Raw genomic sequence first — 20544 nt, forward strand, 5'->3', positions numbered from 1 at the left:
CGCTCTAACCTGCACATCTTGGATTGTGGGAGGAAACCGGAGCACCTGGAAAAAACCCACGCAGACATGGGGAGAATGTGCAAACTCCATACAGACAGGCGCCCCAGGCTGGAATCGAACCTGGGTCCCTGGTGCTGTGAGGCAGCAGTGCTAACCACTGAGCCATCGTGCCACCCTTTCACATACAATTAAATACTTTTGTCACTTTTTCCTCTTTTTGATTGTTTATTTTCTGTCTCAAATTGTGAGGAGAGGTGGATGCACAAGGCCACATTATACAACAGGTAGATGTAGTTGACTCTGCAAGTGCAACAATATTGCAAAATTTTCAAATCTATTAGAAAACAATATGTACATCTGAATTAAATAATGTTTTATTCATACTTTTATAATGTAATTGTAAATGAAATCAAAAGTTAGCAACTTAAACTTATTTTCACAGTATGTTTAAGAACTTGTTGAAAGAAGTACGGATATATTCCCAAAAGTTCATAGACAGAGGGAAAGATTTCAACTTGGAGTTGGCAATTAAAACACGGATTATTTCGGATGGTCTAAAATACTCATTAGCAACAGGAAATTGGGGTGATCAAAAGAAGGCTCATCAAGCCAGAGCTGGTGTATCCCAGGTAAAATTCTTTTACTGCAGTAAATACTTCGTCCATATTGGACATAATGATTCTTTGCACAAACGTTATGGATAGAGAGACAGCAAATGCTTGCATTTCTAATCTTCTGTGATGATTCAAATTATTTTCATATCATGTTAATTGAGTGGTGATGTTCAAAATCTGACACCATCCTTATCAACATGCTTTTTCCCGTATTGATCTGACTTATTTGATACCATGACTTTTCCGTATATCCCTTTGTCATTCAGGTAAACATTTTCCTAAATTAGAGAGGTGTGCACAGTTGGTGGAGGAAAAAGTACCGACATTCTTATGTGCAAATTGTTACAGTTGTTCTCAAAATTATTCTTTGTCTTTTGTTAGTTATGTGAAAGGCTTTAACCTTGTCTTTGTGAAACATTGCTTTTTCCTTATGTCAAAGTCTGTTCCGCTATGGAGTCTTGATTATGGCATTCTCTTTTAGGGGAGAGAATAATAGTGAGATCTTTCAGAAGGTGCAAGCCTCTCCTGTCTAAGAAAGTTACAGAACACATTGGGTCTCTGTCAATCAATTAAATGTTATATTTGTGAACTGGATAGGGGTTGGTAGGGAAGTCCTAACTTCCACTTGTAACCAAGATTTTAAAATTCTAAGATCTTGACATTAGACTACAATTATTGTGGTAGAGTCTGAAATTTGGTATATGTAGTCTCTTGTCTGCTAATAGAACTTAGAGACATGATTATCTAAATTGCAGAATTATCTGGTGAATAATATATGAAATCACTAACAGGAGAATTGGAAAGTTATTAATCCATGGCCAACTCCAAATCATGCATCAGCTTGCACGAGATCCTAAAAAGTTATTCCTCCAGTTTGAAAAAATGATTAGTATGGTGGCTGGATCTTTCGATCCCAGATGGCCTAATTCAGGAGGTGTTAATTTTGACTGTTGGAGAATGAGTGTTCTTTCCACATTGAATAGGCTAGAATTACACTTGCTATAATCCACAAGAAAGTGCATTTGCTTCTAGCAAATTACAGACCCTCACAAATAAATTTGTCTGAAATAGATATCCCTTTCCCAATCAGCCCAAGCAATTTAAGTTGTTCTTGTAATCATTGAAATCGCAGGTAATTTTGAACTTTATCTTGAAGACTAATCAAACTAAAGTGCCTTATGGCTACACCTCAATATAACAATTCATTCATTGGACATGAATGAGTGCCAATCCAAACTAGTGTGATCATAATAAGCCCTATTTTTCCCCTATCACAGGACTAATTATAACCAGAAATGAAAACTAAACCGCTTCAAAGTTTGTGAGAAGATTTGTAGCTCGGGTGCTCGTTGTTGTGGTTCGGTTCGCCAAGCTGGGAATTTGTGTTGCAGTTGTTTCGTCCCCTGTCTAGGTGACATCCTCAGTGCTTGGGAGCCTCCTGTGAAGCGCTTCTGTGATCTTTCCCCCGGCATTTGTAGTGGTTTTAATCTGCCGCTTCTGGTTATCAGTTCCAGCTGTCCGCTGCAGTGGTCGGTATATTGGGTCCAGGTCGATGTGTTTTATTGATTGAATCTGTGGATGAGTGCCATGCCTCTAGGAATTCCCTGGCTGTTCTCTGTTTGGCTTGTCCAATAATAGTAGTGTTGTCCCAGTCGAACTCATGTTGCTTGTCATCTGCGTGTGTGGCTACTAAGGATAGGTGGTTGTGTCGTTTCGTGGCTAGTTGGTGTTCATGGACGGGGATCGTTAGCTGTCTTCCTGTTTGTCCTATGTAGTGTTTTGTGCAGTCCTTGCATGGGATTTTGTACACTACATTGGTTTTGCTCATGCTGGGTATTGGGTCCTTCGTTCTGGTAAGTTGTTGTCTGAGACCATTTCCGAACTGACAGCCAGATTACTGCGACCACTAGGACTCATAACAGCACACAAACCAACAGCCACTCAGACAACAACTCACCAGAACGAAGGACCCAATACCCAGCATGAGCAAAACCAATGTAGTGTACAAAATCCCATGCAAGGACTGCACAAAACACTACATAGGACAAACAGGATGACAGCTAACGGTCTGCATCCATGAACACCAACTAGCCACGAAACGACACGACCAGCTATCCTTAGTAGCCACACACACAGATGACAAGCAACATGAGTTTGACTGGGACAACACTACTATTATAGGACAAGCCAAACAGAGAACAGCCAGGGAATTCCTAGAGGCATGGCACTCATCCACAGATTCAATCAATAAGCACATCGACCTGGACCCAATATACCGACCACTGCAGCGGACAGCTGGAACTGACAAAGGGAAGCGGCAGGTTCAAACCACTACAAATGCCGGAGGAAAGATCACAGAAGCGCTTCACAGGAGGCTTCCAAGCACTGAGGACGTCACCTGGACAGGGGACGAAACAACTGCAACACAAATTCCCAGCTTGGCGAACCGAACCACAACTAAACAGTTTATTAAACCAGTCTGAAGCTCTGGGCTATCAATACAGCCATTGTCATTCCCAATTGTCATTCCCAAGAGCCTAAATATATTGATGCACTCCTTCTGTAAGCATTGCATAATCAAAAACACAGAATTTCGTCAATGTATCTGTGTTAATATACACTTCTTTAAAAGATACATGAATGTCCACCCAAATAATACAGCAGCCTTCCAGCTTGGCATCCTGACTTCATAAAGTGTGTGAATATATAGGATATGATCTTAAACTAATAATTGAATATTTCACTCGTAACTAGGTATTGAATCGGTTGACCTTTGCTTCAACTCTCTCTCACCTTCGTCGTCTAAACTCTCCAATTGGAAGAGATGGAAAGCTGGCAAAACCCAGGCAGCTGCACAATACCTTATGGGGTATGATATGCCCTGCTGAGACTCCAGAGGTAAGATTGAGTTGAGTAAGATTGTGTTGCCTATGGGATATCTTTAAGTTTTCTATATCCAATTTCTGGAACAATGGGGGCAGAAATTTTTCAATGTTGTACCATCACAGACATTCATCAATTCTCTGCTCCTGGGAGTCCACGTAATCTATGCAGAGCTGTTAGAAGCAGTTTTACATAAATTTCTCCCCATTGTTTTAGAATAGTATTGGTGAATAGGTCATAAGAAATGTAGTAAAGAGCAGCTATTCAGATGGATTAGTTAATGACCATGATGAGAAGGTAACATCTTTATAAATAATGTGTTTAAATTTGTTTTTTTTGTTTGTGAGGTCAGAAACCAAGGTTTTAAATTTATTGAGCGCCAACTTCAAAGTCTGAAAAATAGAAAATAAATTGACTCCTGGAAACTGAACTAAACTAATTTTGATACTGGCAATTGATATGATCCATTGGAAGAAGTATTCAGGTATTCAATACCACAACATAATCCTACAAGATAAATGCTCTCAAACGCTCTGAACAAATAACATGATAGAGCAGGACAATACCTTCCCCATACTTTGCAGCATTTCACTTCAAAGTACATAACCAATTCTCTTTGGAAACTTGTCATTGATTTGCTGAAATCACCATTTCAGGCCATATATATTCCTGATTATAACTGGCATTTTAATTTTTGAAAAATCTTCATTGCAGTATGGTTCTTTTACCAAATATGATACATCTGTCTCTTCTGGCAATACATTCTCTTGCCTGTGTAAAATGTTTGTTCCAATCTACTGTATCAAAATATATCTCAACTGTCAAAGCTTAATGTAAATGGTTAGGGAAAGACAGTTTCTTCTGGAATATTTGTGATGAGGAATCATCAATTTGAAGTTGTCACTTTGTGCAATGAAAGATTAGAAGAGATCTCTTTATTGGAAGACTAAGTGCTTGAGGCATAAAATTGAGTAAGTGAACTTGTTGAAGTAGATAATGATACAAGGCTGTTGGGTTAGTTTGAGGTTGCTTGAATGCCACTGAACATTACTGCCTTTATCAGGGCTTTGTATGCTGTGTTAATATTTACCTTGGAGATACTAAATAGTCCTTTTACATCCTGTGCCTCTGTGATCTAATATTGAGGTTAATGATGGGCTTTTATTTTCTATTTCCAGTTTTGCTTTGGACCTCTCTATAATCTTCTAAGAACATGTGCTGGGAAAATAAAAAAATACATAACTATTTAGTTCAAAGTCACAAACCTAACAGCAGCTAACATGCATGTGATGTCACTTAGCATATTATTTTCAGTATTACTCAGTCAATTTATTTTCGACAAGTGTTTGATTGTTTTAAAGGAAAATTACAACTGAAAGGCGAGATTTTTAAAAAATTGAATTTTAAGGTGTTATGAATTGCAAATGATTTATTTTAAGCAGTGTTGGACATAGATAATATTCTAGAATTCTAAATTGAAAATGCTAAGCAGGTTTCTTATCATCCTGGTGAAGATTTCTTGATCTGAAACATTTAACCCTTTTTTATTCCCTGTGAATGCTACCAGACCTGAAAAGTACGACAGATGTTGAAAATTTAAAACAAAGCATTAAATGCTGGATATATTCAGCAAAGTACTACAGATACATTGTGGCTGTACAGGGCAAGCTCCCAGAGGAAGTAGTGGAGCCGGGTGCAGTTACAATATTTAAAAGGCATCTGGATGGGTATATGAATAGATGGGTTTTTAAGAGGGCTATGGGCCAATTACTGGCAAATGGGACTAGATTAATGGTCTGGTCAGCATGGACGAGTTGGACCGAAGGGTCTGTTTCAATGCTCTATATCTCTGACTCTTGGAAATCCGAAATAAAGCTGGATATACTCAAGTCATAGAGTCTTCGAGATGTGCAGCATGGAAACAGACCCTTTGGCCCAACTCGTTCATGCCAACCAGATGTCCCAACCTAATCTAGTCCCACCTGCCAGCACCTGGCCCATATCTCTCCAAACCCTTTCTGTTCATTTACCCATCCAGATACGTTTTAAATGTTGCAATTGTACTAGCCTCCACCACTTCCTCTGACAGCTCATTCCATACACGCGCCACCCTCTGCATGAAAATGCTGCCCCTTAGGTCTCTTTTATATCTTTCCCCTCTCACCCTAAACCTATGCCCTTTGTTCTGGACTCCCCCCGCCAAAAGGAAGAGACTTTGTCTATTTATCCTATCCATGCCCCTCATGATTTTATAAACCGCTATAAGGTCACCCCTCAGCCTCCGATGCTCCAGGGAAAGCAGCCCCAGCCTATTCAGCCTCTCCTTATAGCTCAAATCCTCTAACCCTGGCAACATCCTTGTAAATCTTTTCTGAACCCTTTCAAGTTTCACAACAACTTTCCCATAAGAAGGAGACCAGAATTGCACACAGTATTCCAAAAACGGCCTAACTTGGTGTCCTGCAACATGACTTCCCAAGTTGGTAGCATCTTGACCTGAAATCTTAATCCAGTTTTGCTGTCTACAGATGTTGCCAGACCCACTGCATAAACAGCATTTTACGCTTTATTTCAGATTTCCAATATCTATGTACTTTGCTCTTGCAATAATATTCAAATTAACATTTGAACTGACGCATCTATTGAGGTATGGTGACTTTATTTTGTATGCCATCCAGAGCTTTATTTTGGCGATCTCTGTAAAAACCAGTTATAATGATATTGTGGCTCAAATGGCAATCAGTGAAGCGTGAAGCTACTATACAATGAAATATATTAAATCTCTTTTTCATACCTGTTTCAGGGCCATGCTGTGGGGCTAGTGAAAAATCTAGCTTTGATGGCGTACATTTCTGTAGGATCTCAGCCCTCGCCCATTTTGGAATTCTTGGAAGAGTGGAGCATGGAAAATCTTGAAGAAATTTCTCCTGCTGCTATTGCAGAGTAAGTGAAATTAATAGGTTGCATATAATTTGGAAAAAGAACTATAGCATATTTTTCATGCATAGTGATGTAGAGTAATTGTCTCGTATCTAATTTTAGTCGAGAGTGTGGTGCAGGTTCCGATGAAGGGCTTATGCCCGAAATGTCGATTTTCCTGCCCCTCGGCTGCTGCCTGACCGCCTGTGCTTTTCCAGCACCACACTCTCGACTCTGATCTCCAGCATCTGCAGTCCTTACTTTCTCCAAGTATCTAATTTTAGTAAGGATGTATAACTGTGGCAAGACCTAATATCCAGCAATAATTTACACTGAAATTTATTCTTTTATGTGGATTTACTGACTAGATAATTGCCCAAATGACCAAGCTTGCGTTGAGACCTTAATTATTCATGCTGCTATGCAAGACTCCACAGATAGTCCTAACTGTTTTAACCTTCTAACTTTTTAGTGCTACAAAAATTTTTGTCAACGGTTGTTGGGTTGGAATACATAAAGATCCTGACCAGCTGATGACCACACTAAGAAAGCTGAGGCGTCAGATGGATATCATTGTATCTGAGGTACAGTAAATATCTGAATATGCTGTGTATGATTCTGCCTTGTCAGTTTTATGGTGAACTATTTGTGCTATGCAAAGCAAGACGTAAAACTTGTTTAGCTACTTCATTGGTGTTAGGATACTATCCAGTTAACATGAAGTCAAAAAAAAAAAGAGGAAATACTCAACAGATCAGGCAGCGTCCATGGGAAAAAGAAATAGTTAATGTTTTAGGTCTGTTCACTGGAACTGGGATAGGTAGAGTTACTTTTCTTTCCTTGCGTGTTTCACTGTTTTTCCTCTTTGTTACTTCAGACACAAACCTGGTCTGGGGCATTCTTTTTGTTCCTTTTCTTCCCCCATCACCATTCCCTTTGGTCCTGTAAAACTAAATATTTTGTCATTCAATCAGTCCTGTAGGCCATCCCATCACATACTTTCATTTTGTTCTTGTCGTACCCTCCTAACGTTTCTCAATTATGATGGAAGATCATCAATGTGAAGTATTAATTTTATTCCCTCTCCACAGATGCAGCTAGATCTGCAGCATTCTGTTTTTTGATTAACATAAAGGCAGCTTTTGTGCAAGGTGACTGGAGTTGGGTACTAGAAATAGTTTTTTTTAGAAAAGACCTATATGTATATTTGTCCTTGTTAAACAAATAATTCTTCAAAAGAAAGTAGTTAAAATCAATGAAAATTTTGATGTGATTTTTTTTTAAATTTGGAAAATATTCACATTTATATGAAATACTCTCATACGGTAGTAGAGTTCTTGAATCTTGTTTGACTTTTATAATTGTTTTTGGTTAAGGTTTTTGAATAAATATTTGGATCTGAAAGCTTAACTGCACCACTGATATCAGAAACTCAGATTATAAATTTTAGATTTCAGTAGTGTCATTTATTCTTATTGTTCGTGGATTTTTAATATTGGCCTAATGAGCAAACCAACATTTTCTTTTCTCTTGCTGATTTCATCCTTTCTGTCTTTTCCATTGCAATTGTAAAGAGGTGTGGCTCTGCGTTCTTGTCACCTGAGTTTGTCACTCAATTTTAAACTAGATTTCTGACACGTCTTTGTTTACTATTGGGAAAGTCTCTTTTGAAGCAGAAGTCCTTTACTGCACTTGTAACTATTTGTACTTCATGTTCTTGCATCATTTGTATGGGCTCATTTTGCAAAGAAGGTTACAAAGTCAAGTTTGAGATGCATGTTTCTATAAACATTTGCTAATTGAAATATACTTGCCCTAACTGACGGGCAGCTGTTTTGTTCACCAAGGTGGGCCAGTCAGTATTATAAAAGTTTGGAGATGAAGTGCAAAGCAGGCGAGCTTCCTAATGATGGTTTGGGTTGTTGATGTGTGACTTTTTAGCCTTTGTATCAAGTGACAAACATATCTACGGTGACTTTTAACTCTGTTCCCCTCACCTGAGTTCTGTCATTCTGTCCTCACTGAGTCTCATCTTTGATATAGGTTCATCTGGCTACAATGTCTTCAATCTTGGTGTTCGGCCTTGTGTAGTAAGAGGTCCACTTACATGAGGATCCTTGAAACTCGTACTGTAATGAGTTAGTGAGAAGAGATGAAGTGGAAGGGTAAAATGAAAAGGGAAAGAGTGATAAATTATGGGCAATTCTTTGACAATTATAAATCATAAGTTCAACATGTGAAGGCAAATGTATATTTCGTTCTGGTTCAGTAAAAGGATTTAATTGTTTTGAGAATTCTCATTTCATTAATTTTGAACATTATTCAAAAACAAATTTTCTTTACACAAGGTATCCATGGTGAGGGACATACGCGAGCGTGAAATTCGGATTTATACAGATGCAGGTAGAATTTGCCGGCCTCTTTTGATTGTAGAGAAACAGAAGTTGCTTCTGAAGAAGAGGCATATTGATCAATTGAAAGAACGAGAGTACAACAATTACAGGTATGTTGTACAACTAACCTGCTTTATTTTAACTGCTTGTCAACCCCAACTCAAATATTAATTACCATATTGAATCTCATACTGAGGCCAAAAACCAGTATATATGCTGCACATGAGCCTCTTCCCACCCTAACCCTATCAACATAAACCTGTAAGATGTAAGAGTGGAAAATAAGTCAGTGGTCCCATCAAATCTGCTTCGCCATTCAATAAGATCATTGCTGATCTGATCATCCCCAACTCCACTTCCTTACCATTTCCTTATAACTTGATTTCCTTTACTGATGAAAAAATCTGTCCATCTCAGCCTTGAATATATTTAAGGGCAAAGACACTACATCCCTTTGTGGTGAAGTATTCCACAAGTTCGCTACCTGTTGAGAAAAGAAATTCCTCCTCATCTTCCTCCTAACTAGGTAACCGCTTCCTCTCAGATTATATCCTTTTACACAAGCTGGAGGAACCTCTTCATATTTGCCCTGTCCAGCTCAGTAAGAATCTTGTACTTTAATAAGGTTGTCTCTCATTCTTCTAAATTCCAAATTCTTCTAAAGTTGTTTGCCTCAACTGCACTGTGTGCTAGCAAGTTTCAAATTCTAATTATTTTCTGGGCACAAAAGTTTCTCCTGAACCACATAATACACAAAAGTGACAATCTTATAATTTATAATCTCAAGTTTTGGACTTGTCCAAAAGTTGAAACATCTTCAAAAATTGGGCAGAAGAAGTGAACCCGTAGAATAAAAAATCTTAGCTTTTATATTTGTTACCTCTAGTAAGGGAAAAAAAATGATTTTAAAAAATATATTTATTTTCCATCCAACCCGTCCAGTTTGCAGTATTGTTCCTTGAGTCATAATTGCTCTCTGGTAACTTGTCCAAGTGACAATTTATAACTTGTAACTAATTAACAAAATTGGATCATCACTGCTAAGTCTCACTATAGGTTTATGATGTCAGTTTTCACATTTCCCTGCAAGAGTTAAAGAACAACAATCTGGAGTAGGAATGCTGACCATGTACTTTTGCCTTTGATAGATATAACATATTGAATACATTTTTTATCCTTTCCAAAAATGATAATTGTTTAAAGGGGGGTCCCATTTTGAAGATCTGTTCTGTCATCTTTTTGGGAATGCACATATCTCTGTGTGTATGAAGTGATGAAATCCGAATAGTCTGCCACAGGCAGCAACTTCAGCACGTCTGTTAGTTTATCTACTCGTTTGACAGTAACTTTGCAGATGTTGGACTTGAGACAGCTTGACTCCTCCCCTCACCAAAATAACATTGCTCACCTGAAATTGAGGTATATGCTGCTTACAATAAACAATAAAATGTGTCATGTCTGTGCAACTGGGGGCCTATGGCTGCCACCAAGGGAGCACAGCAAAGTGAGTAAACTCAAAAAATGCTGAGCTCTGATTTTCACTAACCTTCCAAGATGTGGAAGCTTCCTGTGGTTAATGATCAGAGTTATACTCGTGGTTTGACCTGAAAATTTTGCTTGTTAAACCAAAAAGAATTGTTCCTAACTATCAGTACTTGGAAGAATTTGAACCAACTACTTGGATCAGAATACACTGATTAAGTTTGTCTTTGTTTCCTCTGTACACAGTTGGCAGGATCTTGTGGCTAGTGGTGTGGTGGAGTACATTGACACGTTGGAAGAAGAGACAGTAATGTTAGCTATGACTCCTGATGACTTGCAGGAAAAGGGTGTTGCATACTGTTCAACATATACACATTGTGAGATTCATCCATCAATGATTCTGGGTGTTTGTGCATCAATTATTCCATTTCCTGATCATAATCAGGTGGGTAAGACCAGAAGCGAATTGTTGAAAATGAGTTTGTGGTAGTAAACTGCTGAAAGATGTATCAAATATATCTGTCTAGTTTTGGGATAGCGAACAATATTTGAATTTTTGAATTTGCACAAAAAATGTTTACATTTAGAACAAAAGAAGCAATTTTTTGTGGGACTGTTTTTTATGGTTGGTTCACTCTCTTTTGGCAATTCATTCCTCAACTCCATTGATCATTAGGTAACCAGTCTAACTCTTCCCTTCTTATCCTAACCTAGTGATTTTGAAGTGATTTCTTCTGGCACTTTTGATGGTTGAGTTATTATCCAGTATTTGAGTTGCCTTCTGGAACTGGGATTTTTCTTATCCATCCCAAGCAATCAGCCTTGCATATTAAAATTGTTAAGTGAGTCAATACTTTCCATTTCAAGATGGGAGTGAAGCTCACAATGAGGTCTATAAATATTGAGATTTTTCAGTTCTGTGCTGACCCATTTATGCATGGTATCCAAAATGACTATAGATAGTGTTGTGATATATTTTTGGCAGTGTATTTCATTTTACTTTAGTTGCTGATGCATTTGCATGCATGACATTTTCACACTGAGACCACTGGATGGCACTGAAGCAATGTACAAATACAAATCTCAAATGCTGGCAGATCATGCTTGTCTAGAAAATGTGTCTCTCTTGAAAAAGCATATACAATCTCTGAATTTATAATATTGTTTCTTTACTCTTGAAACAATTCCTCTCTCAACACAATATGTTGCAACCTTTACCCAGTGTAGTATGAATTGTCTGGTCTTGGCTCAGACAGTCATAATTTCTTTTGGTTGTAAGACTGGCTATCTGACCTAAACCCCTATGTCCTCCCTGGATCACTTTCCATGTATAATCGCCCAAGCCAAATATAAACCCTTAGTTGGAGCTATTTTTAAGATTATTTGTTTCTTTCTCTCTCCTCTCCCTTGCTGAAATGATGTACTGATCTTTATGAAAACATTCATTTGATAATCCAGTTTGAAATTGTTTATCATCACACCCATTCCCCCACAGTTTTCTCTGTGCTGATATGTCCCACGTATTCAGTGATTGCTTGCATCACTAAATCCCAGGTAAAGTGATTTTCTGTTTCCTATCTCCATCCTTCCCACATTTCCAAACAGTTTTGACATTTGCTTGAACTAGCAGCTGTTGGAAACCGGTTAAGAAGTATTGTATATGCACTAAAGAGATTTGGGGTATTTAGGTACTAACTCTATTTTCAGTTTTGTAGTGAAGTTGTACAGAATCTTCATATGTATGATCTCCACTTTCTGCAGAAGGGTATGATGTATGTGTAGATGGATTTATAAAGATCTTCAATCTCATTACCTATTCCTATTGCAGTCTCCCAGAAATACGTATCAATCTGCTATGGGTAAACAAGCTATGGGAGTTTATATTACAAACTTTCATGTGCGTATGGACACCCTAGCACATGTGCTGTATTATCCTCAAAAGCCACTTGTTACAACCCGTTCCATGGAGTACCTGCGATTCAGAGAGCTACCAGCTGGTGAGTGACTGATCAATTAAGCAAGTTAAATGTAAGGCTCTTGGAGAATCACGTTGCGTCTCTATATTTGGTAGAATTATTGTATTGACGTTACTATAGAAGAGGAGTGGTCTATTACATTTTGGATGAAAGGTAGATACATCAGATACCACTTATGAAGATTCGCTTGCCTAATATGCAGTACCTTCAGTTTATATGCTTGCTTCCGTGTTTAATACAGGTTAAGGTTATTTATGGAATTCCAAAGATGCGTATTTGAGATAAACTCATCTTTTATTGAAGCTCGTGGAGTTTCTTTTTGTCTTAAGCCTAATAATGCATTCGAGTGTCACCGCAGAGTATGGGAATCTAATATCAAACTATTAAAGTGGGAAAGTGGCATTGGTCTTTATGATTGGTGCTGAACTGTTAGATAGAACTAATTCAGTTCTCTGTGAAGATCCTTTTTTGAAATTGACATTTTTAAAAAATAAATATAAAGTAGCAATTGATTTTAACCTTATATTATAAATCCACCTTAACTATCCATGCTTCACTTAGATTCAAAAGCAGATCTATTCTAGTGCTTAAACCAAAGTAGTTGTTTGGATTTTGAAGAAAGATTATTGTGGATTTTAAGGGTGATGTACTAAAAATGGATGTTTAATCTTTTTAAGGTATTAACTCTATTGTAGCAATTGCTTCATATACTGGTTACAATCAAGAAGATTCTGTCATCATGAATCGTTCTGCAGTAGACAGGGGCTATTTCAGGTATGTGTATCTTGCCCTAGAAATTGTTCAGAAGTTTTTAAGCTACTTATACTGATTCTTTATCTATGTTTGTTATGCTGAAAGTATTTATTTTTGTATGTTAGGTCTGTATTCTACCGCTCGTACAAAGAACAAGAATCAAAGAAAGGTTTTGACCAGGAGGAGGTATTTGAAAGGCCTTCTCGAGAAACTTGCCAGGGTAAACCTGCATTCTATTTTGCTTTGCCAGTTTAAATTTGAATGCTACGTGTTCACTTTTTAATGATTTGGCTTTGTCCTGGAGAGTGAGGTAACGGTTTAATTGGGAAAACATTTTCCAGAAGATTGGTGACCTGCTACTTTTATATTAGGATTAGTGTTATTATTGTACGTGTCACATTATTGTGTTCTTAGTAATTGATTGCATTCAGTTACATTACTGGTTCAGATATTATCTTGACTAAGTTGTATTTTGTTTTGTCTTCTGGGTCGATATTCAAGGTTATTTGCACGAGCATATGTCTAAGGCATTTTAAGTATGAGTACTATGCTTTCTCCCATAGATCTGTAGATTTTGCTTTATTCTTTTATGGGATGTTGGTGTTACTGGCAAGGCCAGCATTTGCTAACCCGTTCCTAATGGCCATTGAGTAGTTTATTGGGACACTTCAGAGGGCAGTCAAGAGTCAACCACGTTGCTATGGCTTGAGAGTGAGTTAGAGGCCGAACCAGGTACAGATATCAGATATGCTTCCATAAAGGGCATTAGTGATTGTCAGAAAAAGAACCATGATCACTTAATGGTCACCATTACAAAAACTAGCTTTCAATTCCAGATTTTTTGGTTGAATTTAAATTCCTTTAGCTGCTGTAGTGGGATTTCAGCTCGCTGTTAGATCATTCATCTGGATGTCTGAATCATTTACCCTTATCTGAACTTTTGGTTAACATTTCTGAGACAAATTGCAGTGAAGATGAATGTAGAATTTTGAGTTTTTACATGTTGAAAGCTTGGTTTTCTTATTCACAAATACAAGGGGTCCCCAATTTACAAACTTACAAGCATTTCCTGAATATATGAACAGCTGCTTTGTATTGTCCTGCATTATATTCTAACTTGCGAACAGACTCTAGAATGGAACTGGGGTACTTTGTATTTATAAAATTACTTCTGTCTGTCTCTTTCCTTCTAAATTTGACATTTGTGCTAAATATACAGACTTTATCTGCTTGCTCCAATATGACACCATCCATTTGAAATTGTAGTCCAGTTCCTTCAAATGTATTCCTTCAAACTCTCATTGTTTTTGTCTTTTTGGTATTTTACTCAATACATATTCTAAACTTCTAAACTTTATTCGATGTGTGACACTTTGTAGGGTCTTTTCTTGTTCTGCAAGGTTATGTGCTGTGTTGTCAGTGTACCACTGTTCTTGCCTCAAGTTTTTGCCACAAGAGGTACATCTGCTTCTATAAATATTTAGTGTACAGATTAGATAATTTTGGCAACCATACAGTGCCTTGTCTTTCTTTTCAATGAGGCACCAAGTTAAAATAATCAGCACCCTCAATTTCTTTGTATTTGAACATTTTGCCTAACATATAAAACGTTGCATGTTGTTAGTTTAAACATTCTTTAGTTTTCCTGATATTCCTCCTCTACCCACTGCTGAAAATATTAATTCCTTGTCAGAGGACTGATCAACAGCTGCTGGTAATATCTAAATGCTCATTATCATAGGTGAGCCTTAAAATGAATATCAAAAGGCTTTTAGGAATATTGCTGTCAACTGCAATCGTATCTTCATCCAGTCAGGTTGTGTGATTCTAGTTGAACCGTGTGGAAAGCTTCACTAACATTATATACTACAGGTGGTTAAATGATTAAATTTACTGAGCCTGTTATTTATTTTAGTTTATAACAATTGATGTTTAGCTTCTTTCTTTACTGATTAGAGCTGAGAATTTTGAAGGTTAACTAAATCTGACATGCCCACCTATCGTCAATTTATTTTTCTAGCGAATGCATTAACCATATAAAATAAGTGAGCTCACCAAAAACTGTCCCAAAGGCAGTTTTCATATGGAGTTTTTAAAAATAAAATACTTAAATTAATAGACTGAAAAGTTCAAATATTAAGGCTTTTGCATTCATTTTTAAAAGTTCAGTTTATTAAAAATCAATCCCATTAAACACAACTTGCATCTTACTTAGAACTTCTGACTGAATTGTACCATAAAATAATCACATTTCATCAAAACGTCAGCATGCATTTTACTCTATGCAGATTACACTGCAGAAACAGAAGTCTTCATATTTTTAAAACTACCCCTCACTTTTGTAGTTTGTTGTGGTTCTGTTCGCCGAGCTGGGAATTTGTGTTGCAGACGTTTCATCCCATGTCTAGGTGACATCCTCAGTGCTTGGGAGCCTCCTTTGAAGCACTTCTGTGATCTTTCCTTCAGCATTTATAGTGGTTTGAATCTCCCGCTTCCGGTTGTCAGTTCCAGCTGTCCGTTGCAGTGGCCGGTATATTGGGTCCAGGTCGATGTGCTTGTTGATTGAATCTGTGGATGCCTCTAGGAATTCCCTGGCTGTTCTCTGTTTGGCTTGTCCTATAATAGTAGTGTTGTCCCAGTCAAACTCATGTTGCTTGTCATCTGTGTGTGTGGCTACTAAGGATAGCTGGTCGTGTCGTTTCGTGGCTAGTTGGTGTTCATGGATGCGGACCATTAGCTGTCTTCCTGTTTGTCCTATGTAGTGTTTTGTGCAGTCCTTGCAACATGAGTTTGACTGGGACAACACTACTATTATAGGACAAGCCAAACAGAATAGCCAGGGAATTCCTAGAGGCATGCACTCATCCACTGATTCAATCAACAAGCACATCGACCTGGACCCAATATACCGACCACTGCAGCGGACAGCTGGAACTGACAACCGGAAGCGGCAGATACAAACCACTATAAATGCCGGAGGAAAGATCACAGAAGCGCTTCACAGGAGGCTCCTAAGCACTGAGGATGTCACCTAGACAGGGGACGAAACTCTGCAACACAAATTCCCAGCTCAGCGAACAGAACCACAGCAACAAGCACCCGAGCTACAAATCTTCGCACAAACTTTGAACTTTTGTAGTTTGTTCAGTTGGTCAAGTTACACATTTGACTCCTAAAGACTTAGTATGGTAATTATTTATCTTGTTGTGATACATTCTTTAACCTTATGTTTTATAGGTATGCGACATGCAATTTATGAGAAGCTAGATGAAGATGGACTAATAGCACCTGGTGTCCGTGTGTCAGGAGATGACGTAATCATTGGTAAAACAGTGACGTTGCCAGAAAATGAAGATGAGCTTGAGAGCACAAATCGGCGATACACAAAGAGAGACTGCAGCACCTTCCTGCGGACTAGTGAGACTGGTATTGTGGATCAGGTCATGGTTACACTAAACCAAGAAGGATACAAATTTTGCAAAATTAGGGTAAGCAATGAAAATAATTAACATTTATTTCTTTTTGAGTATTTTTGTTTGTTAAAGCATTGGATGGGTACTTAGTGGTGTTTTCAAAAACAAAATTACTGATATCCACACTATTTCTATGCTATGACTTTATATGTATTTCCAGCCTTAGCTGATAGAACTTCTACTTCCAGTAGACTGTCCTTCTTTGATGGTTTAACGATATTGTTTGTCAATGTTACATCCAAGGCTAGGATAGTAAGGACTGTGCGACTGTCTTCACTGTTGGACCTGGTCAAGAGGCCATTTGGGTATTTGAGAATGAAGAAACTCAAAGACTGTGTTTATTTCTCATTAATACTTCCTTTAACTTCTAAACCATGCAAAGTATTTGTTGCCGATCGAAGAAACAAAATCTTAGTTTGCCTTGGTTTGGTAATTTATTTACCTACAAAACAGAAAACCTAGCTCACTGATGAAACAGGAATATGTAATCTAGAGCAAAAAGACTCCTTATCTGAAGAAATTCAGCAGAGGCACCAGAAATTGAAGCAGTTTGTTAATCTTTTTGGAAGGAGTATTAGACCTAAGAGTGATGCGCACGCACACACAGTCTTCAAATGTGCCAAGTTCTCTTAAACTCTTGGGAAGATGTAATCCAAACCAAAAGTTAGTAATGCTGCAGCGTACCTCTACAAACTGTGCATCTCGACCACTGTTAAGGGCTATTGAAATAACACGTGTTTGTTTGTGTGTGTGTGTGTGCGCGCGCGCGTGCGCTTCCCTTTGAATGTGATCCCCTGCACAGACACCATTAGGACAGTAAGCAAAAATCATTGTAAAGGACATCCAAGTGATTGTGGCTGCCACCAGAGATTTATTTCTCATTTGCCTAATTCCTTTATTGGGGGTTTTATAAACCACATACCCTTTTTACATAGGTGCGATCTGTCCGAATTCCACAAATTGGAGACAAATTTGCTAGTCGTCATGGTCAGAAGGGAACGTGTGGTATCCAGTACAGACAAGAGGTATGGAATGTGTCTCTTACATGGATTCAAGTTTTTAAATGAAAATAAATTATTTGAGATGCAGAAACGTCATTTCAGGATTAACATGAAATACTGTAGATGCCTGAAATGGTGGAATAGAGCAGAAAGTGCTAAAACTTCTTAAGTCAGCCAACATTTGTTGAGAGTTGTTGCCTGTTTTGGGCTTAAGAATCAATGTTTTTCTTTTTCCAATTTAAATATGTTTGATGGACTGCCATCCATGTTTGTCCTTACTATAACATAGATTAAATTTTTAATATAGGAGAATTTACATACAGTATTATTTGATTTGATTGAAACTAGAACAGAAGTTGCACCTTTTTGCCTTTTAACATCCTGAAATTCTTCACAGGTGTGTGGAAAGCAAATGCTCAGCTAGAAAGTGAATTTTGAGAGCCTACTAAAGGAGAGAGTGAGGGGTTGATGAATTTAGCAATTATATTTGAGTTGAAATGAAATGTAAAAGCACAGCTGACAACAGTAAAATTAGGTGATGGGGCAAAAATAGTGCCATGTACATAAGGTCTGTCTCATTGGAGAAGAATGATGACAGACACCTTGAGAGAATGGTTAATAAGGCACAGAGTCCAAGGCTTTATTATGAAGGGAATTGAATGCAAGAGCAAGGAGATTATGTTGAATTTACATAAAACATAAATAAGGTTTGTGTCCACTTCAGGATGCCACACTGGAAAGATGGGAAGGCATTGGAGAGAGTGCTGTAAAGATTCACAAGAATGGTTTTAGGAATGAAGAACTTCAGTTATTTAAGTAGGTTGGAAGAGAGAAGGCTGAGAGGATATTTGAGGTATTTGCAGTTCTGTGTGGTTGAAATGTTTCAGAGATGTGGAGCATGAAATATGAAGGGTTCAAGCTGGGCTAAAAATTAAGACCAGGCTAATGCATCTTGAACTAGACAAAACATAAGGTCTATGGTTTCTAATTAATTTTTTGATTTTTCTTATTAACAGTTTTGTGTTTGCTGTTTTGTAGGATATGCCATTCACGTGCGAAGGTATCACCCCAGACATTATAATCAATCCACATGCCATTCCTTCTCGAATGACTGTTGGTCACTTGATTGAATGCCTACAAGGGAAGGTATGTTTCAAAGTGTTAAGGTTTAATTGTTGTGCAGAATTAGTGTCTACATTCTCATTCAAGTTTTTTTTCAGGTGTCGGCAAATAAGGGTGAAATTGGTGATGCTACACCATTTAATGATGCAGTTAACGTACAGAAGATTTCAAACCTGTTATCAGACTATGGATATCACCTTCGAGGAAATGAGGTAATTTCCTTTTCCTAATGCAGAAGACAATTTGAATAACCTGGTGCAACCTTATTGTCACTGCTGAAAACTAAAGTAGTACTTATGCCATTGTTCACACAAGGGTGCATATTGTGTCATATATTTACTTGTGCGTGTTCTTTCAGCTTCTCGATACAAATGAGAATTGTAGGACGTGCTCCTGCTTTGTGTGTGGGTCACCTAAATCTGATACTGTTCTCTTTTTTTGTTTCTGTATTGAGTTGCAGCTCCTTTCTCTTCCGTTGTTAGCAGTAGATCTCAATTGTTTTGTACAGGATAAAATTCTTCTAGTCAGTAAGTTTACATTTACTACCCAGTTGGAATGTGCTTGATTCTTGAATCAGATGTGTGTATGAGGTGGGTTATGCAATGTTTTCATGTCTATAATGTTGAGGTTGAGATGCACAGTATAATTTCACAGTATAAGAGCATGCCACATAGAACACCATAATTTTGAAATATGCTGGATAGGCTGCTTATAAAAAACCTTGTTTCAGGAAGCAAATTTCACATCTCATGACCTGGTTTGGATCTCTCAACCACTAAGTGGAATGAAAAAAGTCAGTACAGTTCCCACCTTCATTCTGCAAGCTGTTAACCTAAATAAAGTACATAGATTTTACTGTAAGAAGGTTTTATTTTCATGGTATAGTAGAGAAACATCAGGTTATTTTTATCAGATTTATTGTACATGTTAAGTTTTAACATCCTGAATAGCCTTCAGTTTATCCCTGGTTAGACTTGTAGGATCTTTAGGCTAAAAGGTTCTTGCTGGTATTGGTGCGTAACGCATGAAAGCTAAATAAATCTTTTGGGCATTGCAGGGAGTTGGAAGCTACTCTTTGTGCCATCACTCATATAGACTCTAAATAATAATAATGGTAGAAGACACTTCTTTCTTTGACAGTTTCAAATATTGATCCCCTGCAGAGGACTTTGCGCTGCTTGGATCAGCTTGGAGTCTAGAATACAAAGTTTCCACGCAAAGGCAGTCCTGAGGAATCATATCCAGTTTTGCCAGACTTTAAATGAAGATATTCTGGAACATGTCTGTGCAGTCCTAATGTGTGATATATATGACTACACTTATTGTCTTACAGTATTATATAGTATTTTATAAATAGTGTAAATTATATATAAATACTTAATGAAGATCCTGCAACATATCAGACTCTTGTATTTTCACAAAAATCTCTGAGCCTTTCATGCTTTCTATAGTTTTTAGGAAAATCCAACCAAAGCTTACTCAGCCATAAATGTGCATGTTTTACTTGTTGCTTAAGAAAAACTTTCACTTTTATAACCAAGCACCAACATTTTTCCAAATTCCTTATAAAAGGACACTGGAATTGATATTGCAACAAATATTTTTCAAAGAGAGAAAATTCAGCTTTTCATTCAACTCCTCACTTAAGGTTTGTGGGATTTATAGTTGGATGTGAGTTTTACCCCATTTCATTTGAAATATTGTCTTCCATTATCCATTTTGTATTGAATACACATTTATCATACTATCTTACAATGATCATGTAGAAATGGTACAATCTTAAAGGCAGGTAATTGCATCCCTGTAGTTCAGCTGGATTATTGATCATCAAATCATAGTGGAGATCGATGTATAACATTTAGAGTCATAGTCATAGAGATGTACAGCATGGAAATAGACCCTTCAGTCCAACCCATCCATGCCGAACA

The 20544-nt window shown here is 37.6% G+C and overlaps 1 protein-coding gene across 2 annotated transcripts in view; it reads left to right on the forward strand.

Annotated features, from left to right (window-relative positions):
- Positions 1 to 20544, forward strand: part of polr2b (RNA polymerase II subunit B) — a 50069-nt gene that overhangs the window by 23940 nt on the left and 5585 nt on the right. For both annotated transcript variants that reach the window (XM_043674270.1, XM_043674271.1), the window contains 13 exons: positions 443 to 629; positions 3369 to 3512; positions 6301 to 6440; positions 6889 to 7000; positions 8765 to 8919; positions 10538 to 10736; positions 12120 to 12288; positions 12945 to 13041; positions 13146 to 13240; positions 16258 to 16508; positions 17429 to 17518; positions 18533 to 18640; positions 18715 to 18828. In XM_043674270.1, coding sequence (XP_043530205.1) covers positions 443 to 629; positions 3369 to 3512; positions 6301 to 6440; positions 6889 to 7000; positions 8765 to 8919; positions 10538 to 10736; positions 12120 to 12288; positions 12945 to 13041; positions 13146 to 13240; positions 16258 to 16508; positions 17429 to 17518; positions 18533 to 18640; positions 18715 to 18828 — 1861 coding nt within the window. The remainder of the gene's footprint in view (positions 1 to 442; positions 630 to 3368; positions 3513 to 6300; positions 6441 to 6888; positions 7001 to 8764; positions 8920 to 10537; positions 10737 to 12119; positions 12289 to 12944; positions 13042 to 13145; positions 13241 to 16257; positions 16509 to 17428; positions 17519 to 18532; positions 18641 to 18714; positions 18829 to 20544) is intronic.

Source organism: Chiloscyllium plagiosum, chromosome 32 (genome assembly GCF_004010195.1).
Source record: "Chiloscyllium plagiosum isolate BGI_BamShark_2017 chromosome 32, ASM401019v2, whole genome shotgun sequence".
Taxonomy (NCBI): Eukaryota; Metazoa; Chordata; class Chondrichthyes; order Orectolobiformes; family Hemiscylliidae; genus Chiloscyllium; species Chiloscyllium plagiosum.